The sequence below is a fragment of the Anser brachyrhynchus genome (genome assembly GCF_964034855.1).
Source record: "Anser brachyrhynchus genome assembly, chromosome: Z".
Lineage (NCBI taxonomy): Eukaryota > Metazoa > Chordata > Aves > Anseriformes > Anatidae > Anser > Anser brachyrhynchus.
The window spans coordinates 6,224,661-6,247,824 of NC_137697.1; the positions used below are offsets into that span (position 1 = coordinate 6,224,661).

A 23,164-nucleotide genomic window follows, 5' to 3' on the forward strand; every position below is an offset into this window, starting at 1 on the left:
AACAATCAGACTTTAATTTCAGTGGAACCCAGAGAGTGGAAGGGGAAACAATGGTTACAGACAGCAAAGTGCTGGGGATGGTATGTAAAATAAGTGCATTAGAGTGAAAGAGGCACTGGAGGATAAATGCTTATCTTGGTGGATTGAATCTGAGAGGGGACTGAGTGGTTATGATGAATTCTGACAGTGAAAAAGTGTTCATTTTCTCTTCTTAATGCAGTTTGTTTCTCTGCAGAGGTTTCAAGTACAGCACACCTTTTGGTGTCTCAGAAAAGACAAAAAGCAAGCAGTGAGTGCAGAAAGGGAAGGACCTGTGCACACAACCTCAGGCAGCAGTTCAGGGCTGATGATGGTGAGGCTGTTGCTCATTGCCAGCTCCTTCTACAGCCAAGGAGAGATCTCCTGCTGCTGGGGGTTGTCCGTGGCCTGGCATCCACAGACTTCATGTTCATATGAGAAACTATTTAATTAAGCAAACATATGAGCTTCTTCAGCAAAAAGGCCATATTTACTGAGCATTGTTTTGACTGGTATAAGCTTCTCGAGCAGGAAATGTTTCCAAGACACTTTCCTTATTTAGAACGTGCTTGAAGCTTTGCATGGATCTGACTGTGCTTTCCAACAGGATTTCCATTTTTTGTCAACAGAATAACTTCCCAGCCAGCAGTCGTGAACGGCTGCAGGACCTGAAGTCTACAGTGGATTTGCTGACCAGCATTACTTTTTTCAGGATGAAGGTAGTGTAATGGATGGGGATGGCAATGGGACGTCTTCAGTTCCTGCTCCAGGATTTTTTTTTTTCCAATTTTTAAACTACTTTATGCCAGCGTGCTTTAGATATGTAAGGAAAATGAAGGTTGTCTGCTGACCATGCATGATACTTCACTGTATTTTGTTTCATGAATACGAAAGCAGTTTTTCCCCTGGGGTTCTTCAGTCATAAATACGGCATGCATGCGCGCGCACGCACACAAAAATTGGAAGGGGGCAGGAAGAAGTTTTTCCTATAAAACTGTCTACAGCATTTATCAGTCATGACCATCTCTTCACCATCTTTTATCTAGTAAATATTTTAAAATGTCTTTCTTGCAGGGTAAGATACAGAAATTGGATATTATCTATAAGTAGAGATCCAGGAGAGTTGTTCTGCCTGTTGTTATGCCAGTTCTATCATTACATTTATTGTTCTGGCAACATGTAATGAGATTATTTTTAACGCTTGATTTTTAACCCTTTGTTTTAACTAGTGTTGTAGGTTAGCACATGTCACTTAGCAATTTTTAATCTTACCAAAAACAAAGAAAGATTTTCATTAAAGCTATTTGAGGAAGAGCTTAAAATTCCAATCGTAAGCCCTTTAGTAAATAATGTTTTAGAACATTCAAAATGCAGTCTTCATTCAGACGGTATGCCTGCATTAAAAGTTTGGTTTATAGAAATACTCTGAAAATTCTAGAGTAGTGATAATATCAAAATTGTCTCAGAGTATGGTTTCATGGAGTGATGTCTGGTTATCTGTTGTGGTAACCTGTGGTATTTTTCTAAACCAATGTAACAATGAAATAATTAAAAGAACTGTTTTTACAAGAGGGGAAGGCCTATCAACTGGCATGTTGCTATGAATTCTGATGTGATTTATATTCAGTAATGCTGGTGAAGAAAGATGTCCTTAAACTTCCTGTATTTAAAAGCACACAAGTGTCTGGTCTTCAGCAAGACTGCAGATTAGATATAATGTCCTCTGATAGCCTGTTGCGTGTTCTTCCAGTGATTAAAAAGATTATTCAGTGGCTTTATAGCAAAGTCCTATAAATTTAGCAGAAATTGCATGGGCTTGGCTCAGATTATGCACATTAATCTGTGTGATTTATTTATTTGGAAGAATCTTCCTTGACATGTCAAGATCTCTCTTATGTTCTAAGTGATCCTGCAGGGACATGAGTGTTGTCACTCCTGTTTTATACCTGGAGAGGCAAGCCACAGAGACTGAGCGGAGATGTTCATGTTTCGGGTCACAGACAGCACAAGTTGCTGAAAACAGATTTGCTTGTTCCTGGGTGGTTCCAGACAGGTGACTTGTTCTTTCCTGGTTTGGTTTATGAACAGTACTTGAACAATTCTTCCTGTCTCTGTGCAGGTTCAAGAGCTGCAGAGTCCACCTCGAGCCAGCCAGGTAGTGAAGGACTGTGTAAAAGCTTGCCTCAACTCCACCTATGAGTACATTTTCAACAACTGTCATGAGCTGTACAGTCGCGAGTACCAGACAGATCCCGTGAGTAGCTAATAAGTAGGCAAAAATGAAAGTTTATGATTTTCCTAAGATAATCACGCCAATACTAATTGACGTAAAAAGCCAACATAAATAAAATTTTGACTTGTTCTCTTCTGAACACACAAAACTTGTAATCAATTAATGAGCACTAATGAGTAAGTAGGAGATGATAATTGTTTTACAGTAATCACACTACAGTTTGTTTTCCCAGTCTCAGCTGCTTTATTTCCTGAGCAGATATTTCTGAATGGAAACTTTGATGCAACTTTGAGCAAGCAAAAACTAAGTAGGCTGATCAAGGAGACTATCTTTAGCTTTGATAAACCTCAAGCAGTGAGTTTTTGTCTTCAGTTCTGGCACCTGGTATACTGCACTGGGCTGAGGATCTATCTTCAGACACAAACTGTTTTCAAATCCATGAGAGCTCCCACTCTGTGGTAATGCATACAGAATGTGTCAACATGGATATAGTCATCAACTCAAGTGCCTAAAGTGCAAGTATTTGGAACAAGCTTAGAGCAAATGATGTCTCAGCAGGTCTCCTGAAGCCTGACCTCCTATTGGCATGGTAACTGCCAATAAAGGGGGATTAGCCGCCAGTAAACAGCATGGTTTGGCATGTTACCATGGTTCATATTAGATGAAGCAAGTTGCCAGCAGACATAATATAAATGCTTCAGAAGAAAGTGCTCTCAGGTAATTACTGTTTGGAGTTTGTAAGGAGCATCATGATCTCCGTTTGTCGGCTTCTTCTTTGCCCTTTAAATTTACACTGGTTTTCCAATGGCTTCTTTCACAGAACAAAAACCAGGATCTTCCTCCTGAGGAACAGGGTCCCAGTATCAGAAACTTGGATTTTTGGCCCAAACTCATCACTTTAATAGTTTCCATCATAGAAGAGGACAAGAATTCTTATTCCCCAGTACTGAATCAGTAAGAGTCTTCCATGTCCTTTATGGCTAATGCTTGTCTCTCTGTGTGCCTCTGCTTTATTTGTTAAACTGCTTTCTATCTCTTCTGTCATTTGTGTATTTATAGAAGTACTTATCTTGTCTGTCTGTCTTTGTCTTATTTGTCTCTGTCTATATAAATAACTCTTTTTGATTGGGATGGAAGAGTTTCAAAAGGTTCAGTTACGATGGCGTTCGAGCACAAACACCCTGATTATTACAATCCTGAACTCAGGGAGGCACCTGAAAATGGGGTGAGAGTTCTTCTGTTATTTTTTTTTTTTTGGATGCACAGTAATGCACACAATGGTGCCATGGTGATAGTACCTTACTTTGTTATTTAGGAACATGGTGTTCTGTGCTGCACTGGGAAATTGCATTGGGTGGGGTTGGCTCAACACTGCAAAGAAAGCTGAAACTGGGCTGTTTAACTTCCAACACTCTTCCAACAATCCAACAGGGCAGGAGAGAGGGAGGTAGCTGTGAAGGTATTTATACCCAAAGGGTTAGATTATGCCCTAGAGATCACTGATCTAACATGACATTAACACCTGATTACTGTTCACCCAGCAGCCTAGTAATTGTAGAGAAAAAAAAAAAGCTGAAATAGAATAACAAAGTGAAAAAGATACAAGGTGCATTGAGATCACATTCCTAAAACTACTGTATATGCCTGTACTATGGGAGATATCCAGGGCGGACTTGAGTTAAAATGAATCTCAACAGCAATGCTGTTTTCAGGCTGCTTAATCTTTGCCACACATTTGAGGCCATGATCTCCAAAATCTAGCTGGTCATTTCTCTGTGTGAAGGAAGTATCTGTAATGTTGAGATTTTCAGCTTGTAGTTTAGCTGAGTACTGGGTATAGAGGGACCCTTTGCTTGGATACATGCCAAAGCCTCTCCCAAATGTCCCCTCAGGTTTCCTCAGGAGCTTGCTGTTGGTAAGATCAGCGCAGAGGTGATGTGGAGTCTTTTTGCCCAGGATATGAAATATGCCATGGAAGGTAAGAGAATTTCTTGCTGCTGCCAGCTGACTTGCCGCTGACCTCTAGGTCTCGATCCATTCGGGGTAGCTGAGGCTTAAGCACATTAGTAGAACCACTGTTTGGAGCAGGGATTTCTAATGTTTTGTTCGTGGACAGATGCTTTGTGGGTGAGAATTGAGACTGAAAACTGCATGACATGGTCTCTAGACCTTTTGTCAGGCTGCGTTGCAAGCTATTTATTGTTGTCCCAGCTGCTTTGAAATCAGAATTTCACTTTGGTCTGAGGCTATGATGGCTAAGATCAGCAGCATCTTCGTTCTGCAGTGTACAATGGTGGAAAAGCCTAGAGAAGCAGGTGGACTCTCATGTCTCTGGATGATACAGTGTAAACTGTTTATGCTGTTAGTGGAAATGTGGTGCTAGAACAAATCCTGCTGCAGACATTTTCATTTTAAGTGAGTCCTGGCATAATTCCACCAGACTCACAGTAAAAGAGGAATTTTACTGTTTCTGAACACGGGTTAGGCATGTGTAGAGCCCAACAAACTCCCAGAAGGAAATTCTGCCACTCTTCTAATAGTATATTACAACTTCTGAATTTGTTTTTTGACCTATAAATTTATTTGCAGAGTGCAGACTGCTTCTTAGAAGGTTCAGAAAGTATCCAGTTCCCACTCTCTCTGCAACTGTGGTAGCAGTTTTTTTCTCAATATTTTGACCGACTGTTTATAATCATCTGTAAGGTGACAGTCTAAGAAAACAAAAGTGCTTGGTGATGCTTACAGCATGCTAGCTGTAGTTCGTATTCCAAAACCTGGTCAAGTTAGACTCTTATTTCAGACTGCTAAAAAAACCCACAAACAACAACAAAAAACCTCTGCCAGCTAAGAGATTTTCTTTAATTTTGTTCTTCAGGAACAGTCTGTGGAGTTTCTCTGTAGGTAAAGGAGATTGACTCCATCTATTTCTTAGTCTCTGTCAACGCAGCGGGGTAGATGCTGTGCTGTGAGGACACCCTTTGCAAGCTCTAGGCTTGAATTTAGCAGATCTAGATGAAAAGTACTCTTTTCGGTGTTAGGAACTTCTGATATATGCTTGTACCCCCACAGTGTCTTCCTTTTGTGAGATCATGTTGACGTAAGAACAAGACATTAGAAAGAAAGGGGCCAAGACCTACTGCATTAAAGTGTCTCTTTTGTAGTGTCTGGCACTGCTGGCTCGTGTTAAAGAGAAGGCAACTGTGCTTACTTCATGTTTACTTTCTCTAGAAACCGTTTGTTCCTGCAAGCCCTTTAGGCTCCCCTTTCCATTTTGTTCTTATTTAGCCCTGTACACTCACCCGCAGGAATTCATTTTGCACTTCTACATGTTGAAAGTGCCCTACTTAACTCCTTTCCTACTAGCCACAAGAACTCCAGTTCTCCAGATCTAGTTGCTGGCTTCTTTGCCTAAGACTCCCTTACCCCATTGCATCTAAAATGCATCTGCAAAAGAATACTGGTTGTGTGAACCTGACAGATTTTTTCCCCTTTTGAATGGCTTTATTTGATTGCCAGTGCCAAGGTTAACTCTGCCTCCCAGGTTTTCTCTGCTCACATCTTGCACCTTATGCCCTTTTGACCTTCCCAGTGATTTTGTCCTCCCTTGTACATCTGGGCTTATTTTATCTTTTTCTGATATCTTCTGGTCAGTTGTGAGCTTCTTAAGCCAAGGATTGACATAATGTTTCCACCTGTGAGTTCATTGGTGCATAGCAAATAGTTGTTAAAAGAGCGTCCCTCTTCAGAGTATTTTTGGTGAAAAGGGTGGACACAAAGACATCTGATTGGATGGGAAAGGGTTTCCATTTTGAACAAAAGCTGAGAAACTGTGTGGGGTGCATGTGTATGTTTCTACTGTAGCAGTGCAAGTCCTGCAGGAGAATTGAACAATGATAGAGTCTGCTGAGGTGTGCGTCTCTTCCAGATATATATTCAAGAAAATCCTCAGGGTGCAGAATTCCATTTGAGTTGAGCATATTTTCTCACTGCTTTGCTCTCCAGAAACTTATGAACATAACCTTTAGAACAAGCTCTACAATAATTCAGTTATGGACCTTACCACATGTATTTTAAATACATGATTGGATTAGCTCACTGCTTTTTTTTTTAAAAAAAAAGGAGAAAAAGGGATTAAAGGAAACAGATTAAGTGATGTGAAGGATGATGATTAGATTTGCTGTCATCAACTCTTGTCTCTGTCATTTTTCAGTCTGAGTCACTAATTTCTCTACCAGTTTAACTGCGTCAAGAGTTTTAAATTTCTGTCTTTGCCAGTTTGTGGAGTAGTCCCTGGGCACACTTCTGGTGTGTTCTGACATCTGCATGCATCAGGTGCTTTCTGCAACAAAAACTGATCTGTTTTGTGGAGATACATGCACATGAACCCAGAGTATAATACCTGCTCCTAACTTTATTCATGGTGTTTTCCCTTGTGTTCTGTTCCTAAGTTCTGGATAACATGAGCTCATTCACCTCACCAAGTGGTAAGTTTGTGCTTTTTAGTAGAGTATATAGTTTTGAGTAGGCAAAGACTTTCAGCACCTGTAGTTTTAGTATTTTGGATGTAGTTGCTAACGTTAGCGTTAGTGTCCTGTAGTTTTATGCCAGTGATGAGCAGGTCAGCAAAGAAGACTCAGAAGACTGTACTACTGCTGCAGAAATGGAGGGTATGTGCTGCTTAGGAGACTCCTGTTCTGACTAGCCAATCTAATTGTTTTTTGATGGTACCCAATATGCTGAGCAGCTCTGGGTGAGAGCCCCTTTGTTGGGTCCCAGGCATTAAGCTGCAGATAACATCCAAGAGACTAACTGCCAAGGTCAAAACCCCAAGTTCCTGTGTGGCATTATTCTGTCCCTCCTGGCTGGGGTGACACTGAGGATCTGTGGCCCTTTTATTCTGCAGTGTCAGTAAATTTGCTTCCACATTACTACACATTATATACATTCCATTTTTCCATCGATAGATTCCACATTTGCTACACATTACTAATGTGTAAAATGTCATAAGTCACAACAACGAAATACCTATTTTCTTTTTAAAATATATTCTGGAATCAGTAGCACTGGTCGTGACAGCAATGTTTGACTATTGGAAGGCAAGTGCACTGCAGACCTATCTTTTGCCTTCATCTCCCCTAAGGAGACTCACATGCTGAGACACAGCAGCTCTAACATCTACCAGGTTTGTTTTGTTTTTCCTCTCCCCAAAAGTAGTGACAGCTCAGGGCACTGTGAACAGCAGACCTGGCCCTTCCATCCTCACTGGAGAAGGCAGTACAGAGGGAGGCATTCATGAGTATCCCTTGTTCCCCATCAGCCCAAGGGTAAAACAGATCAGACAGAGATGTTGTGTGGCCCAGATTTGGCTGTAGTAGGGTAGAGTATGTTTTTTCCAAGCCTTGCAGTTAGCTCCACATCTGGGATGCTGACTTGTGCTCAACAGCTGGATAGCCTCCATGTGAACCCACTTCGGGCTGGCAGATGAAACTAAACTGGAGTTAACTAGTTTTCTCACCATCCTCTGTGAAGCCTCTGTGACCCAGAAAGCACCAATTTCCCAAGCAAAGAGGGATTCTGCTCTTCCTCTATGAGGAAGCCATTAAATGACAGTAATAGAAAATTGATATCATCCCTACCAACACCATTTCATCTTATTTTGAACACATTGGTGTTAATAAGGTTGTAAATTGAAAGCATCTCTGATAGGAAGAGAGACTGAGTAGCCTTGGCAGGCAGGATTGAAATAAATCATGCTGCCACAATCTCACTTATAATGAGGGGAGGGGGATTAAACGCACACACAGATGCCAGCTGTCTAAAAGTATTAACACTTCAACAGACTCAGTACCTATTAGAGTTTCTTTGCAGGAATTCATCATTATTTGCTAGAAATTATCACAGGGAAAGTAGGTTGATGATCAGGAAGAAAAATCCACAGAGGGCAGTCTGCTGGCCTGTGGGTTAAGGATGTGGTGGAAGTCCTGTTCTCTGATTCAAAAATAGAACTGGCCATGACACTGAAAAGCATGCTGCTAGGAAGCAGTTCCCTATTAATACCTTAATAATATGGCCTCAGTGACCCTAAAAGCCCTTCTCCAGAGAAGAGTGTTTGGAGATGAAATCTGCTGAGGAAATGTGAGAGAATTATAGAACTCTGTGGTCTTTAGAGGGTAAAACACCAGCAGGTCCTGCAAAATATCTGTGCACTCTTTCACTGTTGCTGCCACTTAGCTCTTTAAAAGCTAGCAGAAATGTGTTAAGAGTGATGGCTCCTATGCTCCTCACTTTATTTTTTTCTAAAATGTGTTTCAATCTGAGCATCTGAAACGCAGGTTGCACTGGGTGAAAGGTGTAAGTGTAATTTTACAAAGTATATCTCTGGCTGACATGTTTCCATGTTGTCTTCAAGTGCTCTTAAACTTTCCCTTAACAGAGAGAGAGGTGATCAAAACCATACAGGGTCCATAGAAGAGGGGAAGACATATATTGTAAGCTGTTGGGGTTGAGTGGGTTTTGGGATTTGTCAGCTTTCTTTGTGCTCCAGCATGTTTGAGATGTTATAGTTCACTTTTGTCTTTTCTGTCACAAGCCCCACCGTTCTTTCGCATACGTAAAGTTCTCTTTTATGGTGGTAAGAGCTCCCTTTTCTTTTACTTTTTTTCTGTAGTTTTGGCCCCTTGGTGTCAAGCCTCTCCGTTACTGCATAGGTGGCTAGGTAGCAGCAGTTCATGGGCTTTTGCTTCTGTGGTTGCTTTGCATCTTCCTTCTCTGCACCTTAGTAGTGTTTTGAATGTCCTACCTCAGAAAAAAGGTTGAATTGTTTCTAGTGCACTGCTTAATTTTGTTGAAATAACTGTGAGTTTTAACTTCTTTTTAACTTCTTTTTTACCTACAACCTTTATACTTTGCTGCTGTTACATCCACCACGGTTACATACGCATGGTCATGTTTTGACAGCTAACATCATGGCTAGGAGAATTTCAGAAAAGAATTACTGATGGCCAACTTCACTTGTTGTGTGCATGATGTTAAAAAAAAAAAAAAAAAAGAAAACAGGGCTCAAAGACTCCCTACGAGATTCTGACCTAAGTGCACATCACAGTGAATCTATTATTTTGGCTTGAGTGGTTAAAGGTATGTATCCACCTTTTCATGCAGTGGTGATGTAATTTATACTTCAATCACAGGAGCTGCTGGCTTCAGCGTAAGTGGCACGTAGGAAGGTGGTAGTTCCCTTGTTTTTGGGGGAGACTGACTTTTGGATGAAGCCACGCCTTCGTCATGGTGTGCAGCCAGCCTCTGCGTCAGACCTTCCCTCTGCAGGAGCAGTTCTTCCCCCATGCAGGAACAGACCTTGCACATATCAAAGTTAATGAAGTTTTAATTGTGCATTGATTTCCTCACCCTTGCAGAGGGAGTTAAGCGTGGGTATGGTTATTGCTTTGCTTGTTTCCAGTTTTACATCTGCAGAGAGGACTTAGCATTTTCTATTGCAGTTGCTCTACAGGGAGATCAGCAGTTCAGACACCAAATTAGGGGCATACTTCCTTAGTGCTCAAAAAGAATGTTAGATTTTTTGAGGAGAAACATGAATGTACTTTCCTCAGCTTCCAATAAAAGCAAATTCACTGTGGAGAGTAATAGATCACAGTATGTGTGAAGTAGTAGCACATGTAAAACACTTTGTCAATTGAATCATCTTCCCTGGGGTTTATGCATCTCAGATATTGCATGTTTTAATTTCTTTTGAACAAAGGGTAGATATATTTTTTCCCTTTTTCTTGGAGATTTTATCTGTATGGATCTGCTAAAAGTGAATCAGAAGAATTAGAAAGAAATCTGTGTTATGCTGTTAAAGGGGTTTGCAGTCGACTCACTGGAGTGTTCCATTGCTTCGGGAGTTGACAAGGCTCATAGAGTAATTATGCATGAGAAGTTCATTTTTTTTTTGTATTTTCAGTTGGATAATTCATAATTTATTTGGCCTTTCTTCTTGTGCGTATTACTGAAGCTTCAAAAGAAATGTGAAAGTTTTTTTTAATGTTTTGAAATAGCTGCAAGAATTCACATTTACATGAAAATCTTGTAAGGTAAGTTTGTCTGTCAGGTAGCTGTTTAGGAAGCTGTGACCACGATATATCATTAAAGCATGTGTTCTGATGATAAATGTCTTTAGCATGTATTGTTCACATATTCTTACCCACTTACTGGATACTTGCACCAAGGTACTAGATTAAAGCCATTAGAAGTTGAGAGACTTACACTTTTTAACATAGTTAGATCCTGTTTGCACATATTAGCAGTGATGTCCTTGAAGAGTTTTATTGGGTACCCACACAAAAAGCTGCCTGTAAGTACATTAGGGATGACATGGAGGAAGCCTGGGGGTGCTTTTGGGAAACTTAACAAGTAGGTTAAAAATGGGAATTGTGGGCTGATCAGGGGTGGGAGTCAACAGCTGAAAGATGGTAGTGTGGATATAGGCTGTGAAGGTCCTTGAGAGCAAAGATGCGGAGCATATGTTCTTTCCTGTGAGAGAGAAAGGAGAGTGGTAGTCCAAGCAGATGATTTCTGCAAAATGTAGGTCTGAATATGGCAAGTGCTTTAGCAGTGAAGGTATGAGCAAAAAAGGTTGCTTTGTGGAGGTATGTGCATTACCCAGTGAAGAACTGCATTGTCCAGACATAACCTGGGTACAAAGACAGCATGAACTGGCGAGAGGAAGAGGCTCAGCTCACCTAGGTATATATGGGTTGCTTCAGTGGACTGCATACAGGAAGACAGTAAGTATTAGCAAGGCACTTCTCTTTCAGAAGGGAACTGATGTAATTTCTCCAAACTGGGGTCAGAGAAGGCTCCAGCTTGTGTAGTTTCTCGTGTGCTAAAGGCCTTAGCAGATGACTTGCTAACCCGCCATACACATAGTGATGATGTTTTTCATGCACAGTAATGTGCACGTGCAGGCAGTCCATGTGCTGCTTAAGAGTAAATAAAGTCTTCTGGGTCATGTAGACAGGATTCAAATGCGTTTGTTGCGGGAAGGTAACCTGTATGTGAAGTGTAAGGTAAAATTATGGTAACTACTTGAGACCAAGCTGGTGGTGAGAAGCTGTCTGTACAAGCTCTCAGTGGGATGTATGGAAATGAAATAACAAGCTATGGCCATACTGGGAGCTTTTTATGATACCAGAGAACAATTTGTTGCCCTATTTGGGATGTGAAATGGAATATATCTGGCTACGTGTTTCCTTTTTTGTGGCACCGGAAAGGAAAAGGCTATTCCTACAACTCTACTTGCATCATTGAGAATTTGGTTATAGGTAAAGCTGATATCGAAGTTGTTCCAGTGACCACTGATGTCAAATCTACTGTTTCTCAGTCTTCACATTGCAGGTTAAAGTTGGGCAGGGTGGGTGTTTCAGTGCTTTAGTGAAAATACTTGGAGAGAGGACTTGTGTAAAACTTCACAACTGGTCTAAACTTGCTTGTGATTGACATGTTCAAACTATAAAGAACTTGATTTTTTCTACTATTGTCTCTTAGGGAATGTGGTGTAATATATTTGTATTGCCTTTGTTTATATCCAAGAATGAACGGTTTCACTTTTCTGGATTTATTTACTGCAGTAGATGAAATCTGGACTGTCATATGTTAAATGGAAGGGCTGTAAAAGACTGCTCTTTTTATTTCCTTGACAACCAAAAAGTATTCAACAATTGGAAGTAAGATTTGGAACCACAAAAATGGACTCCAGAGCCCCACCTGTCAACCACTGAGAACCTCTGCTTACTGCCAAAATCCCGTGTTAATGCTGCTGACGTGCTTTATAAGGCTTTCCTCTGCCTGATGCATTGGTGGTTGGTAAATTCAGACCTAACTGATTTTTTCCTTCCTTGCAGAGCATGAGAAACACAGACTGTGTAAAAGTGCAGACTATATGAATTTACACTTCAAAGTGAAGTGGCTGTACAACGAATATGTTCGTGATCTGCCTGCCTTCAAGGGAAAAGTGCCTGAATATCCAGCGTGAGTGTGTTGTGTCTCCTGTAGTAAATCCTCACTATCCATCTCCTTTGGGTTGTTTTGAGGGTATTCAGTTGGTTCTCCTGTGGCTGCCTTTATATAAATACAACATTTCTTTGCTGCTTATTCTCTACGTTTATGTGCATCTTTGTTCCCTGTGGTGTTCTGTGCCCCTGTACCTGACACAATTCAATCCCTTATTGTACAGTGTCATCCAAAGATCTCAAAATTTAGCAGTGGCATAGGCAGTCTTTTAAACCATGTGTTTTTTGTGCTTGCAGTGTGGGCTTTGGTAGATTCTTGAACAGCAGAATTCTAGATGGGTGCTTATGTTCTTGTGTTAGTAAATATAACTGTATCTGTATGAATGTCTATGTATCTGTGTATGAACATGTCGTGCGTGCACACACACACCAGAGTTTGTAAGTAAAGATAATGTTTTTGGTTTCTGACAGGACCAGGTGAGTTAGTTAGAAATGTCAAATAAGCTCTTGCTCTTAAGCTCTAAGCAATTGTTTGCAAATTTGCAAAAAAAAACCAAAAACAGTAGGTTTCAGACCTAAAGAAAATTTGAGCCTGAAAAGTTGTCTGATCAACCTGGTGAGAATACTGTCCTGGTGAGAATACAAAGTCCTTCCCTGGCCTAAGGCAGAAGCAGATAGGTTGTTTCTGACCGGTGTTTGTCTAACTGGTTTTCAGAAGCTTGGTCGCTCCACATCACTGTTACGCCTCCACTGGGATTTGGGGGTTTAACACACTCGACCTTCTTCCCTTCTATATCTTCCTTGCTTCAGTTGGAGCTTATTATATCCTGTCCTACTAGCCTGGGCACGGAGAAGAAATTGTTCCTGTTTTACAAGAGGCTTCTGTTCTTCTCATGTCGCTTCCCAGTCTGTTGCCTGTTCCCATTTGTTCCTACCTTTCCTTCTAAGTAAGGTTTACTCACATCTCTCCAGCTGGTCTGTGTCTGGACATAAAACACCTAGACTTAGACATTGATATTTCATCTAGGCCTTGCCTTGCAGACAGTGCTCTGCTCTAGCACACTGGGATGATAGCAGCTTCTTTCTTTCTTCAGTGATATTGTCAACCAGTGATGTTTCCAGTGGGTCACAAGCCAGCCCCCAGGCACCCTTGACAGTGTCCTACCTACCTGTTCTTGCCATCTAGCATATGTCTGTTTATTGCTGTCCAAATACAGCACTTTGCATTTGCCCCTCTTGGAAAAATATCTTGCTTGGACTGTGTTTCCAGTCTGACATTTTGAATACTCTTCCCGTCCTCCACTGCGCACAAGCCTTGTGTTATCTGCATGCTAATAAGAATTGAGACAGTTGGTGTAATTGCTCAGCTTGGACCATGGGCCTTGCTTAACAAATCAGGTCAGTGAGAGGCATTCATTCAGTGAATAGGGTGCAGGAGCGACAATCTCAGAAGCCTGGTTCTCTTTGTGCCTCTGAATCAGTGCAGTGTTAGGCAAACCATTACATACTCTTAATCCCTTTTTGCTCCTGTGTAATCAGAATAATGATGTTCAGTTTCATTTTGCTGTCTTTTGCAAACTGTTCTGCTCTGCTGGCTTTTGTGTGTATGAGCACTGGAGCTCATGTACAGCCACTGGCTTTCCTTGTTACTTCACACTTACATCTTAGTACATCTCACTACATCTTAGTAAAATAGACATGTTATCAGGCACAAATGATGTTTATTTCAACCATGGCCTTCACCTATTTCTACATACGCCCTTCATATCAATTACAGCAACACTTTAATTTGCTTCGTCCAAATATTTTTGGTCTTCACAGACTCACAGAATGGCTGAGGTGGGAAGGGACCTCTGGGTCCATCTGGTCCAACCCCTGCTCAAGCAGGGACACCCAGAGCAGGTTGCCCAGGACCAGTCCAGGTGGCTTTTGAAGATCACCAAGGAAGGAGACTCCACAGCCTCTCTGGGCAAAATGTGCCAGTGCTCCATCACCTGCGCAACAAAAAAGGGCTTCCTTAAGCTTACTTAAACAGTCTTGAAACTTCCTTAAACAAAGGAGTCCGTGCATCAAGTTTGCCCATCAGTAAACTCAGATGAAAATAAATTGCCTCTGTCCAGAAAATAGGAGAGATGTTTATCTTATAAACAGGCAAGAGGCTATCCACAAACTTGCATTTCTTGTTGGAACTACACAAAACCATATTTCTCATAGTCTTGGGATACGATTGAATAAGGTGAAGGCTCCAAAGTATTGAAGCTTTTATGTTCCCTTTATTTTCTGAAATTCAGCAGCAGTTTCTGAAAATGAAGTAGCAACACAGCTGAGAGTGGATCTTCAAAACTTCCTGTTTTTAGCTGCCAGATAAAAGCTGTAAAGCGTCAGTTTCTGTAAAAATTAAAAATAAAATCACTAGCCTTTTAGGTATGTAAAGAAGTGGGGAAAGCATTCTTGCCTTTGAAATTCTGTTTTACTCTTCTGGCTCACTTTATTAAACAGTATTTTCTTCTCCAACTCTGCATGCCTGCCTACCTTCTTGCCTCTGTGCTTGCCAAAGCCCACTGAATTTTCATTGGGTACCCACATACATTAGCACAACAAATGAACAAGATTAATTCACCTGTGAAGCCTAATACCACAGGAGCCAGGCTCAAGGCCAAGCTGAAATTGGAGCCTTTTGTATTATGTTTCTATCGTGCAACCTACAGGCAAACTTTCATTTAGTCGCAAAGCACCTCTGCCTTTCCCTGCAGGCAGCAGTGAGGGGTTTTCTGTGCTAACATCGTTTGGAGATGTTGGCTGTGCCAACGCAAGCCATGCTGTGCTGACCCCTGCAAGCACAGAATGTCTCTGAAACAGCACCACAAGCCTCTGCCTTGTGTGCTGGTGTGTGACTCATTACAACGTTTGCTTCTAGATCAATAATTGAAGCAGACAAGAGGAAGATATGTGCCGTGTGACAACATTTTGAAGCTATTTCTGCATGAAATCAAATTACTTTTATTAGTTTCTGTGGTAGATTATTTTGAATATCATTTTGGATATGTTGTCCTCATAGTCCCCAAAGTCCCTCACTTGCTTAACAGCCTAAGAACAGTAAATAGTTTTTAATAGTAAAACACTGTAAGGGATGTTTGACCTAAGATAACTCTAGGTTTGTGTTACAGCTCAGAGCACATTTTTGTCCTGAATGTGCCCAGAGACTAGAAGTATTTATTAGTTGATGTATATCTTTTTGTGCTTTACTGCTAGCCAACAAATGACAAAGTTGAGGCTGGCTAGTTACAGATTTCCTAACCTGAGCTGAGTGATTCACTTTGCAGTTTAACATTCATATTAAACCTCTTTCTGGAGTTAATGATTTTTTTTTTTAAGTGTAAAAAACCACCCCAATGAACAGTACCTTTTTCCTTACCATCTTTGTCTAGACAATTTGGTGAGACAGTAAAATACCTATGCAATTCATGCAATTATATATCAACATATGGTAGCCATAAAAATGTGCAATGACTGTTTTCAACACTGAATGGCCATTTCTTATAGATTTGGTGCAATAACCAAGGATGAATGATAGGAAGTAGTTCTGCTTCTCAGAGCCAAAATTGTGGCTTCTGGCACAAACAAGTAATTTTCTGTACGTTGATCGACGATGTGTGAAGCAGCGACTTGCAGTCTCAGAGCTCTGAAAGAGGTGGAAGATGGGTTGTTGCTTCCTTGTAAACTGCCCGAGTTCTTTTTTAAGGATTAATCTGTAGTTTCAAAATATACTGTTGTAATTAAAAGTGAAATGTAGAAAGTGCAAGAAAATTGCAGCAAAATTCCAAATATACTGATTTTTAGAAGCTTGAACTTCCATTTAAATGGAAGTTTTCAAGAACATGGGAAGTGCATATGTCAATGACAGTGTTCCACTTTCACTGTCTACAATAAATAAGTCTGCACGGACAGGTTGCTGTTGGCATTTAACACTGTCTGTTACAGTTTCCAATATTAGCATTGATGTGCTTTATATTTCAAAGTGTAGAGAGCATTTAAGGCTATCTAGTATGCTCTGTCTGTGAATTTGCTCTTGATCTCCCTCTCATGTCTGGCACATGCTTTCATGTTCTTTGGAAACTCAGCCCATAATTATCACAATCTGCATGAACACAGCTGCTTGTTAAGAGGAGGTTATTTTCTGTGAAGCTCATATAAAAACCGTTTGTGTGGACTGAAATCACGCATGGGCATTTTTTCCCTTATTTGTGAATGCTGTTTAGTAATATTTGAAATTAAGATTTGCTTCAGCTGTAGTTGCACACATCGAATCCTAGACAGACATTTAAATAAAGTCATAGGTGTTATGTTGTTGCTTAAACATGGACAGGAAAATAACATCTCACTTGTGCTACGTGGTTATGTCCCACAGAGCAGAGAACAGAGGCGTGACCAGCTCTAAGATCCCATTGCTGAAGCTACTTCTCACCTTGCCTGTTTATTTTAGCCAAGGTGGAATTGCATAGAAGCCTTTTGTTCAGTGTACATTGTACTTCCAGATGCCATTTCATTTAAGGCATCTCCCTAAGACACAGCAGTGGCTGTTTCTTGAAATGTGGTCTACCATTTAGCTTATCCTCCCAAGTAAGGAGAGGGAGGAGAGACAAACTTTGCTGTCCTACTTCCAGAACTTGCATGCTTTGAGGACTCTACGCTGCTCCAAGGCTGTTGGTCTAGCACTTTTAGCATGAACTAAGTTTGTACTTCTTTAAAATAAAAACAGCAAAAAGCTGCTTACAGGGCTGGCTGGCTTCCTGCAAAAGACCTGGAGGATGTGATGTGCTATCACCTGAAGATAATCTTAAACATTCTCACAGTGCAGTCAGCAGGCCAAGGAAATGGGAGGGTGCTCTAGAGAAGGAGTGGGGAGGGGGAGAGCAGCACTAAGGTGGAGAAAACTTCTCCCTTGTGGCAGCCCAGAAGTATGTCTGTATCTAGGGATAAAATAGCTGAAGGGCCCTGGAAGACAGACTCTTTTCCTCTCTTTATAGTCCTTCACATATCTCCTGTGAAAGATGGCAGACCTGAATGGGCAGCAGGACAGTGTGCTGTCTCTTTTGGCACACACAGACAGGGGCATAGAGATCTCCCTTGTCCTGTCTGGCACCTGGGTGAAAGGGAAAAAATACAATAGAAGTACTATGAGGTGATGAAATGTTAAAGGAGGAACTAAGGGGGAAGATGAAGGGAAGGTAGCAAGAAAGAAGGAAGGGGAGAAAGGCAAAAACAGCACAGGACAAGTATTCTGCAGAGGCTGGGTTATCTTTCTGCTGGTCCAGCCCAAGTGATGGTACAGGCCCTGCTCATGGGTAGTTTGTGTGCAGATCTGTGGGGGAACTTTGGCTGTACACATAGATAACAGTATTCAGACAACTAGCAGCAGCAAGCTTTCACAAGGGTTGCTGAAACAGCACTGCTGTGTGACAGTAACATTGGAGGATGAGGAAGGGCAAATGTTATTCTGAGGGCATTTAGTTTACCTAAACATCTGCTGGGTGCTGCAGGGATGGGCCTGTCGCTGGGGTGAGGTCTGTTTGGAAAGCTGTGTTTCTTGCTGTAACTTTCTGTCTTTCCTGTTCCTCATACAGGTGGTTTGAGCAGTTTGTGATGCAGTGGCTGGATGAAAATGAAGATGTTTCTTTAGAATTCCTGCATGGTGCTCTGGAGAGAGATAAAAAAGATGGGGTATGTAGGTGTCTCTGAGTGGAGGACTTCGTGCTGCGTGCTTCAGTGCCCAGAACCAAATAGCAACACAGTAAATTCAGCTGTCACACAAATGGATGACACAGCCCTTTTTGCATGCTGAACATTTGGGAACACTTGTTTATTTTAGAACGTTCCTATATGGGTTAGAGTGTTGTTGTGTAAGGTGCATATCATTTATGTATGTCTGTTCTGTTCTGCTGCTGTTAATTTGTCAACCATTGGCTTGGTGTTCTCTCTTCTCCATGTGTTTGTGAGATATGCAATGGAAATGTAAGGCACTTTGCATGTACTTAGCCATGCAGTGAGAATGTGACCTTAATCCTTAGATAGAGTAATCTTATTCTTAGTTTGCTGAGTGTTCCCAATGGAAAGTAAGAGCCTTCCAGTTTTAGTGACTGTTGGCACTGTAGACTGTGATGTTAATAATATAAGCATTCTCTTTAATGTCTCAATTTTAAGACAGTCTTAAAAAGTTCTTCACTCCCCTTTCCTTGTTAACTGACAGGCAAGCCAGGTATCTCAATAATGTTTCCAGCATCATGCTACATTTCCTTAATGCTTGTCATGTTGTAGTTGGTGAAGGATGGTGAACTGTAGCCACAACAGAGTTGGCTATTTAGTTCCTTCGGAGAGCTTTTGCCTAATTCTGAGGAAGGAGTGGGTTTTGGTATAGTTGTCCCGTCTCCAGCTCTAAAGATGACTGAGACCTGCATGAAAGGTGTGCATTTCAGATCTTCCCATTTGAGAATGACTCTGTACTTCTGTTTTAGTTCCAGCAAACATCCGAGCACGCTCTGTTCTCTTGCTCAGTGGTGGATGTCTTCACCCAACTCAATCAGAGCTTTGAGATCATTAAGAAGCTGGAGTGCCCAGATCCTGTCATTGTTGCTCATTATAACAGGAGGTTTGCCAAGGTAATACCCTCATCATCCAGCTGTTTGTCTGCATGTAGTGGAATGCAAAACAGTATGATGTTTAGAAGAACTGTGGTCTTTGGCTTTGGTGTTATTTCCTGGAGATTTTCTGTTTTGCTAGAGGACAAGTAACAGTACTCACATGTTGTCTTTGCAGACTATTGGGAAAGTGCTGATGCAGTATGCTGACATCCTGTCCAAGAGCTTCCAGTCCTATTGTTCCAAGGAGAAACTGGTGAGTCCAGCTGAATTTCACTTTCATTCTGGGGATTCACATAATTATCACAATTAAAAAAATAAAAGAAAAAAAGGTTACTTTTCTTGCATCGTACCTGACTGTGTTTACAGTGTAAATATTTTCAGTATTGATTTTTATCATCATTTCTAGGCATTTGTGGATTGAGTTCTGGCTTGGCCATAAAATAAAACTAGGTTGTGAAGGTGATTTGCAGGGCTTGGAGGCTGTCAGGTCCAAATGAAATTAACTTCTTGTCTGTCTGTCTGGGTCATACATCACAGAGGTGATTTAGGAAGAAAAGGGGGGGGAGAAAAAGGCACAAGGACACGGGTTGCCCTCTAGGTCTGTTACACAGCAGCACTCTTGGTTTACTGATGTATCCATGAAATTATCTTACTGTTTAATCCTAAAATAAGTAAAATTCAGGATATTAAGTTTTAAAATGGTCTGAATTTTTGGGTAGACCTGTGTGGTACCAGGAGTTGGACTCAATGATCCTTATGGGTCCCTTCCAACTTGGGATATTCTATGATTCTACGAAAAAAAGTTTGTGGTAAAACTGTGGAGAAGGGTACAATTGTGAAGAGCTCCCTGATCTGGTGGTTTTTTTTGTTTCTTTTTTTTTTTTTTTTCTGGAACTGGCCATCTGATTTCAAGCTGGAAAAAGGAGGGCTTAATTTTTTTTAGGTTTGAGTGCTGAAATTTTTGCTTGCCCTACCTCCTGTTTGACTCTGAGAATCTGTGAGATCTGGTGGTACTTGAGGGAGGGTGTTGAGACACAGACTGTACCACCCATGAAAATGTGTTGCCATCCTGAGCAGTAACAGGCACCTGCTTTTGTCCCGTCAGCCCTGCATCCTGATGAATAACATCCAGCAACTGAGAGTGCAGCTAGAGAAGATGTTTGAAGCTATGGGTGGTAAAGAGGTAAGAGCGCTCAGAGACCGAGCATTACTCATTCCTACTGCACTGTTAGTAGCTAATTTGCGTCATACCCGTACTTGCAGGCTGTAGTCACAGGGAGAGCCCTGTGACACTTGGCACTTACACAGGCGTGAGGGGGCAGCCATGTCTGAAGACTTTTCAACTAAATTTATCACAAGATGCAGGAGCATGTGTTTCGAAGTAAGGAATAGTATAGAGGAGGGAAAAAAAAAGGATATGTACTGTGCTCATGTGGGCTGGATGTAGGCACGGCTGGTGGTTTCTCAATTCTGAAGGAAGACGCACAGGTCTGAGAACTGTTGACATTAAGACCTTTTACATGGCATATAAAAGTGGGACAGTGCCTTTTGCATTAAATGTCCAATATCTAATATATTGCAGACATGCAAATATATGAGCTCTACTCACGCTTTGCTGGATACTTGGATGTGTCCATGAATACAGATACAGTTCTTAGTTTTTGTTCTTTGTTCTGAGATAGCCATTTTTACAGAAATAAGGATTTTCTCCCCCAAGTCACTGTTTCTGTTTTGATATAATCTGTGTATTTTTTTTTCTTTTTCATTGCTTTTCAAGACTCAGGAAGATGAAGAAAAGGCTGCTGATACTGATGTTAGGAAAAATTAGTTTTCTAAGACTAAGTGCATTTTCTTTTGTTGTGTTGTGGTAGAACCTGTGCTATGATCTGTATGCCAGGAGAAAAATCCACTTTGATGGGCAGTTTAGTTTTTGTTTGTACAGCTGTTACAAATCTTTCTTGTGCTTAGTGGCAGAATTCTATGAAGTGGCAAAATAAAGATCTACCCCATGATGCAAAGGAAACTGCAAGGTTCTCAACAATCCTAATTTCTTAGCATTACATCAAGAAATAAAATGTTATGCTCCCAACTGTAATAGCAGTGGTAGATAAAGGCTTTTTTCTTTGTCCCAGGAAAAAATAAATTTGTGATTTCATGTTTATGAAGTGGTTTATAAAGTGCACTTAATTTCCCTTAAGAAATCAATTTGCTACTTTTTTCTATAGTGCTGGCTATTAAGTAGGGTTTCCTTATAATTCAGATTGAAAATACCACCCGATACTCTGTCAAATAGTATCTGTGTGGGGGAGAGGGCAGTATTTAATGAGACTGTTGGCTTCTGTTCCTAGCCTAAACCTCTTCTCTGCATTCTGCCGTTTAAAAACTTCCTCGTGAGGTAGGTAAGGTGAAACAGAGGAATCAGAGCGGAAAAAAAAAAAGGTGTGTAAGGGGGAGAGGAATACAGACTGTGAGCAGTAAAACACGTAGGAAGAAACTTGGCAAATGTGCTAGGAAGCTGTTTTTTGGAAAGAATTTTTCTTTTCAAATGCTGCTTGTCCACTTCATTAGGCTGCCACTGATCACCAGAAATAAATTGTGTTGTGTTAGATGCCTGAATTGTTTGCTCTTCCCAGGGGTTTTACTCTTGGAGACTAAGTAGTACTTTGCTTCTTGACTTAAAATCTGCCAGATCCTTTGTTTTGCTAGAGTAAACAAGGTCTCCCTAGTTTGAGTAGTCCTTTTGCTGATGCAGATTGATCCTGTCCTAGTGAGTGTCAACTGGTGAGACAACTGCTTCGAAAATGGAATGCTTAAAAAATGCACTGCTGGAAATGCATCTGAGTTATATCTTTTCCTTCAAGAGGGGCAGTTTACTTTCTGTGACAGATTTGATATTTATCTATATATCACACAGCTTGTGCAAATATAAACATTGTCCTCGACTGCTCGAACCAAAAAGGAACTGCTTCCTTGGGGGATTAAGAAAATAGCGTAATGTTATGCCCTGGTTGTCTTGAATTGTTCACCTTTTTGTGTTCTCAGAGGTGTTGTTGAGAAGTAGGTACCAAATATTCTGTTGTTCCTACAAACGGGTATGTGAGATGTAGTGTGGGAAGCCAAAACTTGGGGATTGCTGTCAGTTATTGCTGCTTGTGGCTTCATCTGCTTCTGATTCACAGATACATCTTCTACAGGACGCTAGCACTGCACACCTTTGGAAAGCTTTTAAATACCTCTGCTACCTAGGAGCTTTTGGCCAGTGAATCCAAAATACTCTCATTTTCTTGCTTCTACAGCGAGGGCTCACCCACAGTCACCCTGCAGTGTAATGTTGTAACACGAAACAGAAGTGCTTGCCCAATACTATTTTCAGGTAGTTTGGCTCCTAGATATAGTGATATAGTGCCTTCCTTCTGCGCCCCAAATGAGGAGCGTTACTTCTGCCCCACTCCCCTCATTCTTTTTTAAGCTGTAGTATGCACAAGGTAAAAAAAAAAAAAATAAAAAATTATACAGTATATCTGGGTTTAATGTGTGACGTCTTGTGGTCCATGAACATTACTAGTCAGAAAGGTCAGGACATCAGGGCCCTAGCGCTCTGCAGAGTGATTCTCTTGGCTCTGTACTTGAGATCCCAAGGAGTATATACCTTTATTTTTAGTTCATAGGAAGAAACAGATGACTTTTAGGATTTATAATTAATACTTTCATTTCCTATCTGACATATGTTGATCTCACAGGATCAAAACAGCTTCAGTGTGGCTCAGAAGCATTCTCATATGTTCCTGAAGCTGGTTTTGGAAAGGCAGAATCTATGGAGCGATAATTGGCTTTAAAAGCATAACGGGCAGCGGAGTCGGGGATGAGTGCTGGACAGAATCTGGGTTGGTTTTTGCTAAAATGGGCTATATAGATTAATCGCTATTATTTGCTTGACCGTGGTCCCATTTATTTATTCATATATTACTTACTGAAATCTAATGTCGCCTGCATTTTCTACCCACCTTTGCAGTTTTCCTGCGGACTTGTATGCTCTGTGTGCTGTCCCTGACACCAGAATAAGCCTTTCTCATTTTGCTTGTGAGAAACTGCTTGCTGTAGCCCATTATTTTGCTCAGTTTTTTTGAGAGTTATGAACTCATAACAGTGAAATTAAAAGCAGTTGTGCGGTGGAAGCCTAGTTTAAAAACATTTCTGCACTTTTTTGCCTTGAAGTCAAGGGTACAGGGTGAATATTGGAGAGAAGCGCTGCCTAGGGAACCCAGAGA

General features: G+C 41.0%; 1 protein-coding gene across 6 annotated transcripts in view; it reads left to right on the forward strand.

Annotated features, from left to right (window-relative positions):
* The window catches only part of UNC13B (unc-13 homolog B), a 212,801-nt gene that overhangs the window by 157,445 nt on the left and 32,192 nt on the right, over positions 1-23,164 (forward strand). For all 6 annotated transcript variants that reach the window (XM_080573395.1, XM_080573397.1, XM_080573396.1 and 3 more), the window contains 9 exons: positions 648-737; positions 2,138-2,272; positions 3,072-3,205; positions 4,144-4,229; positions 12,151-12,277; positions 17,883-17,979; positions 18,771-18,914; positions 19,072-19,149; positions 20,002-20,079. In XM_080573395.1, the coding sequence (XP_080429521.1) occupies positions 648-737; positions 2,138-2,272; positions 3,072-3,205; positions 4,144-4,229; positions 12,151-12,277; positions 17,883-17,979; positions 18,771-18,914; positions 19,072-19,149; positions 20,002-20,079 (969 nt within the window). The remainder of the gene's footprint in view (positions 1-647; positions 738-2,137; positions 2,273-3,071; positions 3,206-4,143; positions 4,230-12,150; positions 12,278-17,882; positions 17,980-18,770; positions 18,915-19,071; positions 19,150-20,001; positions 20,080-23,164) is intronic.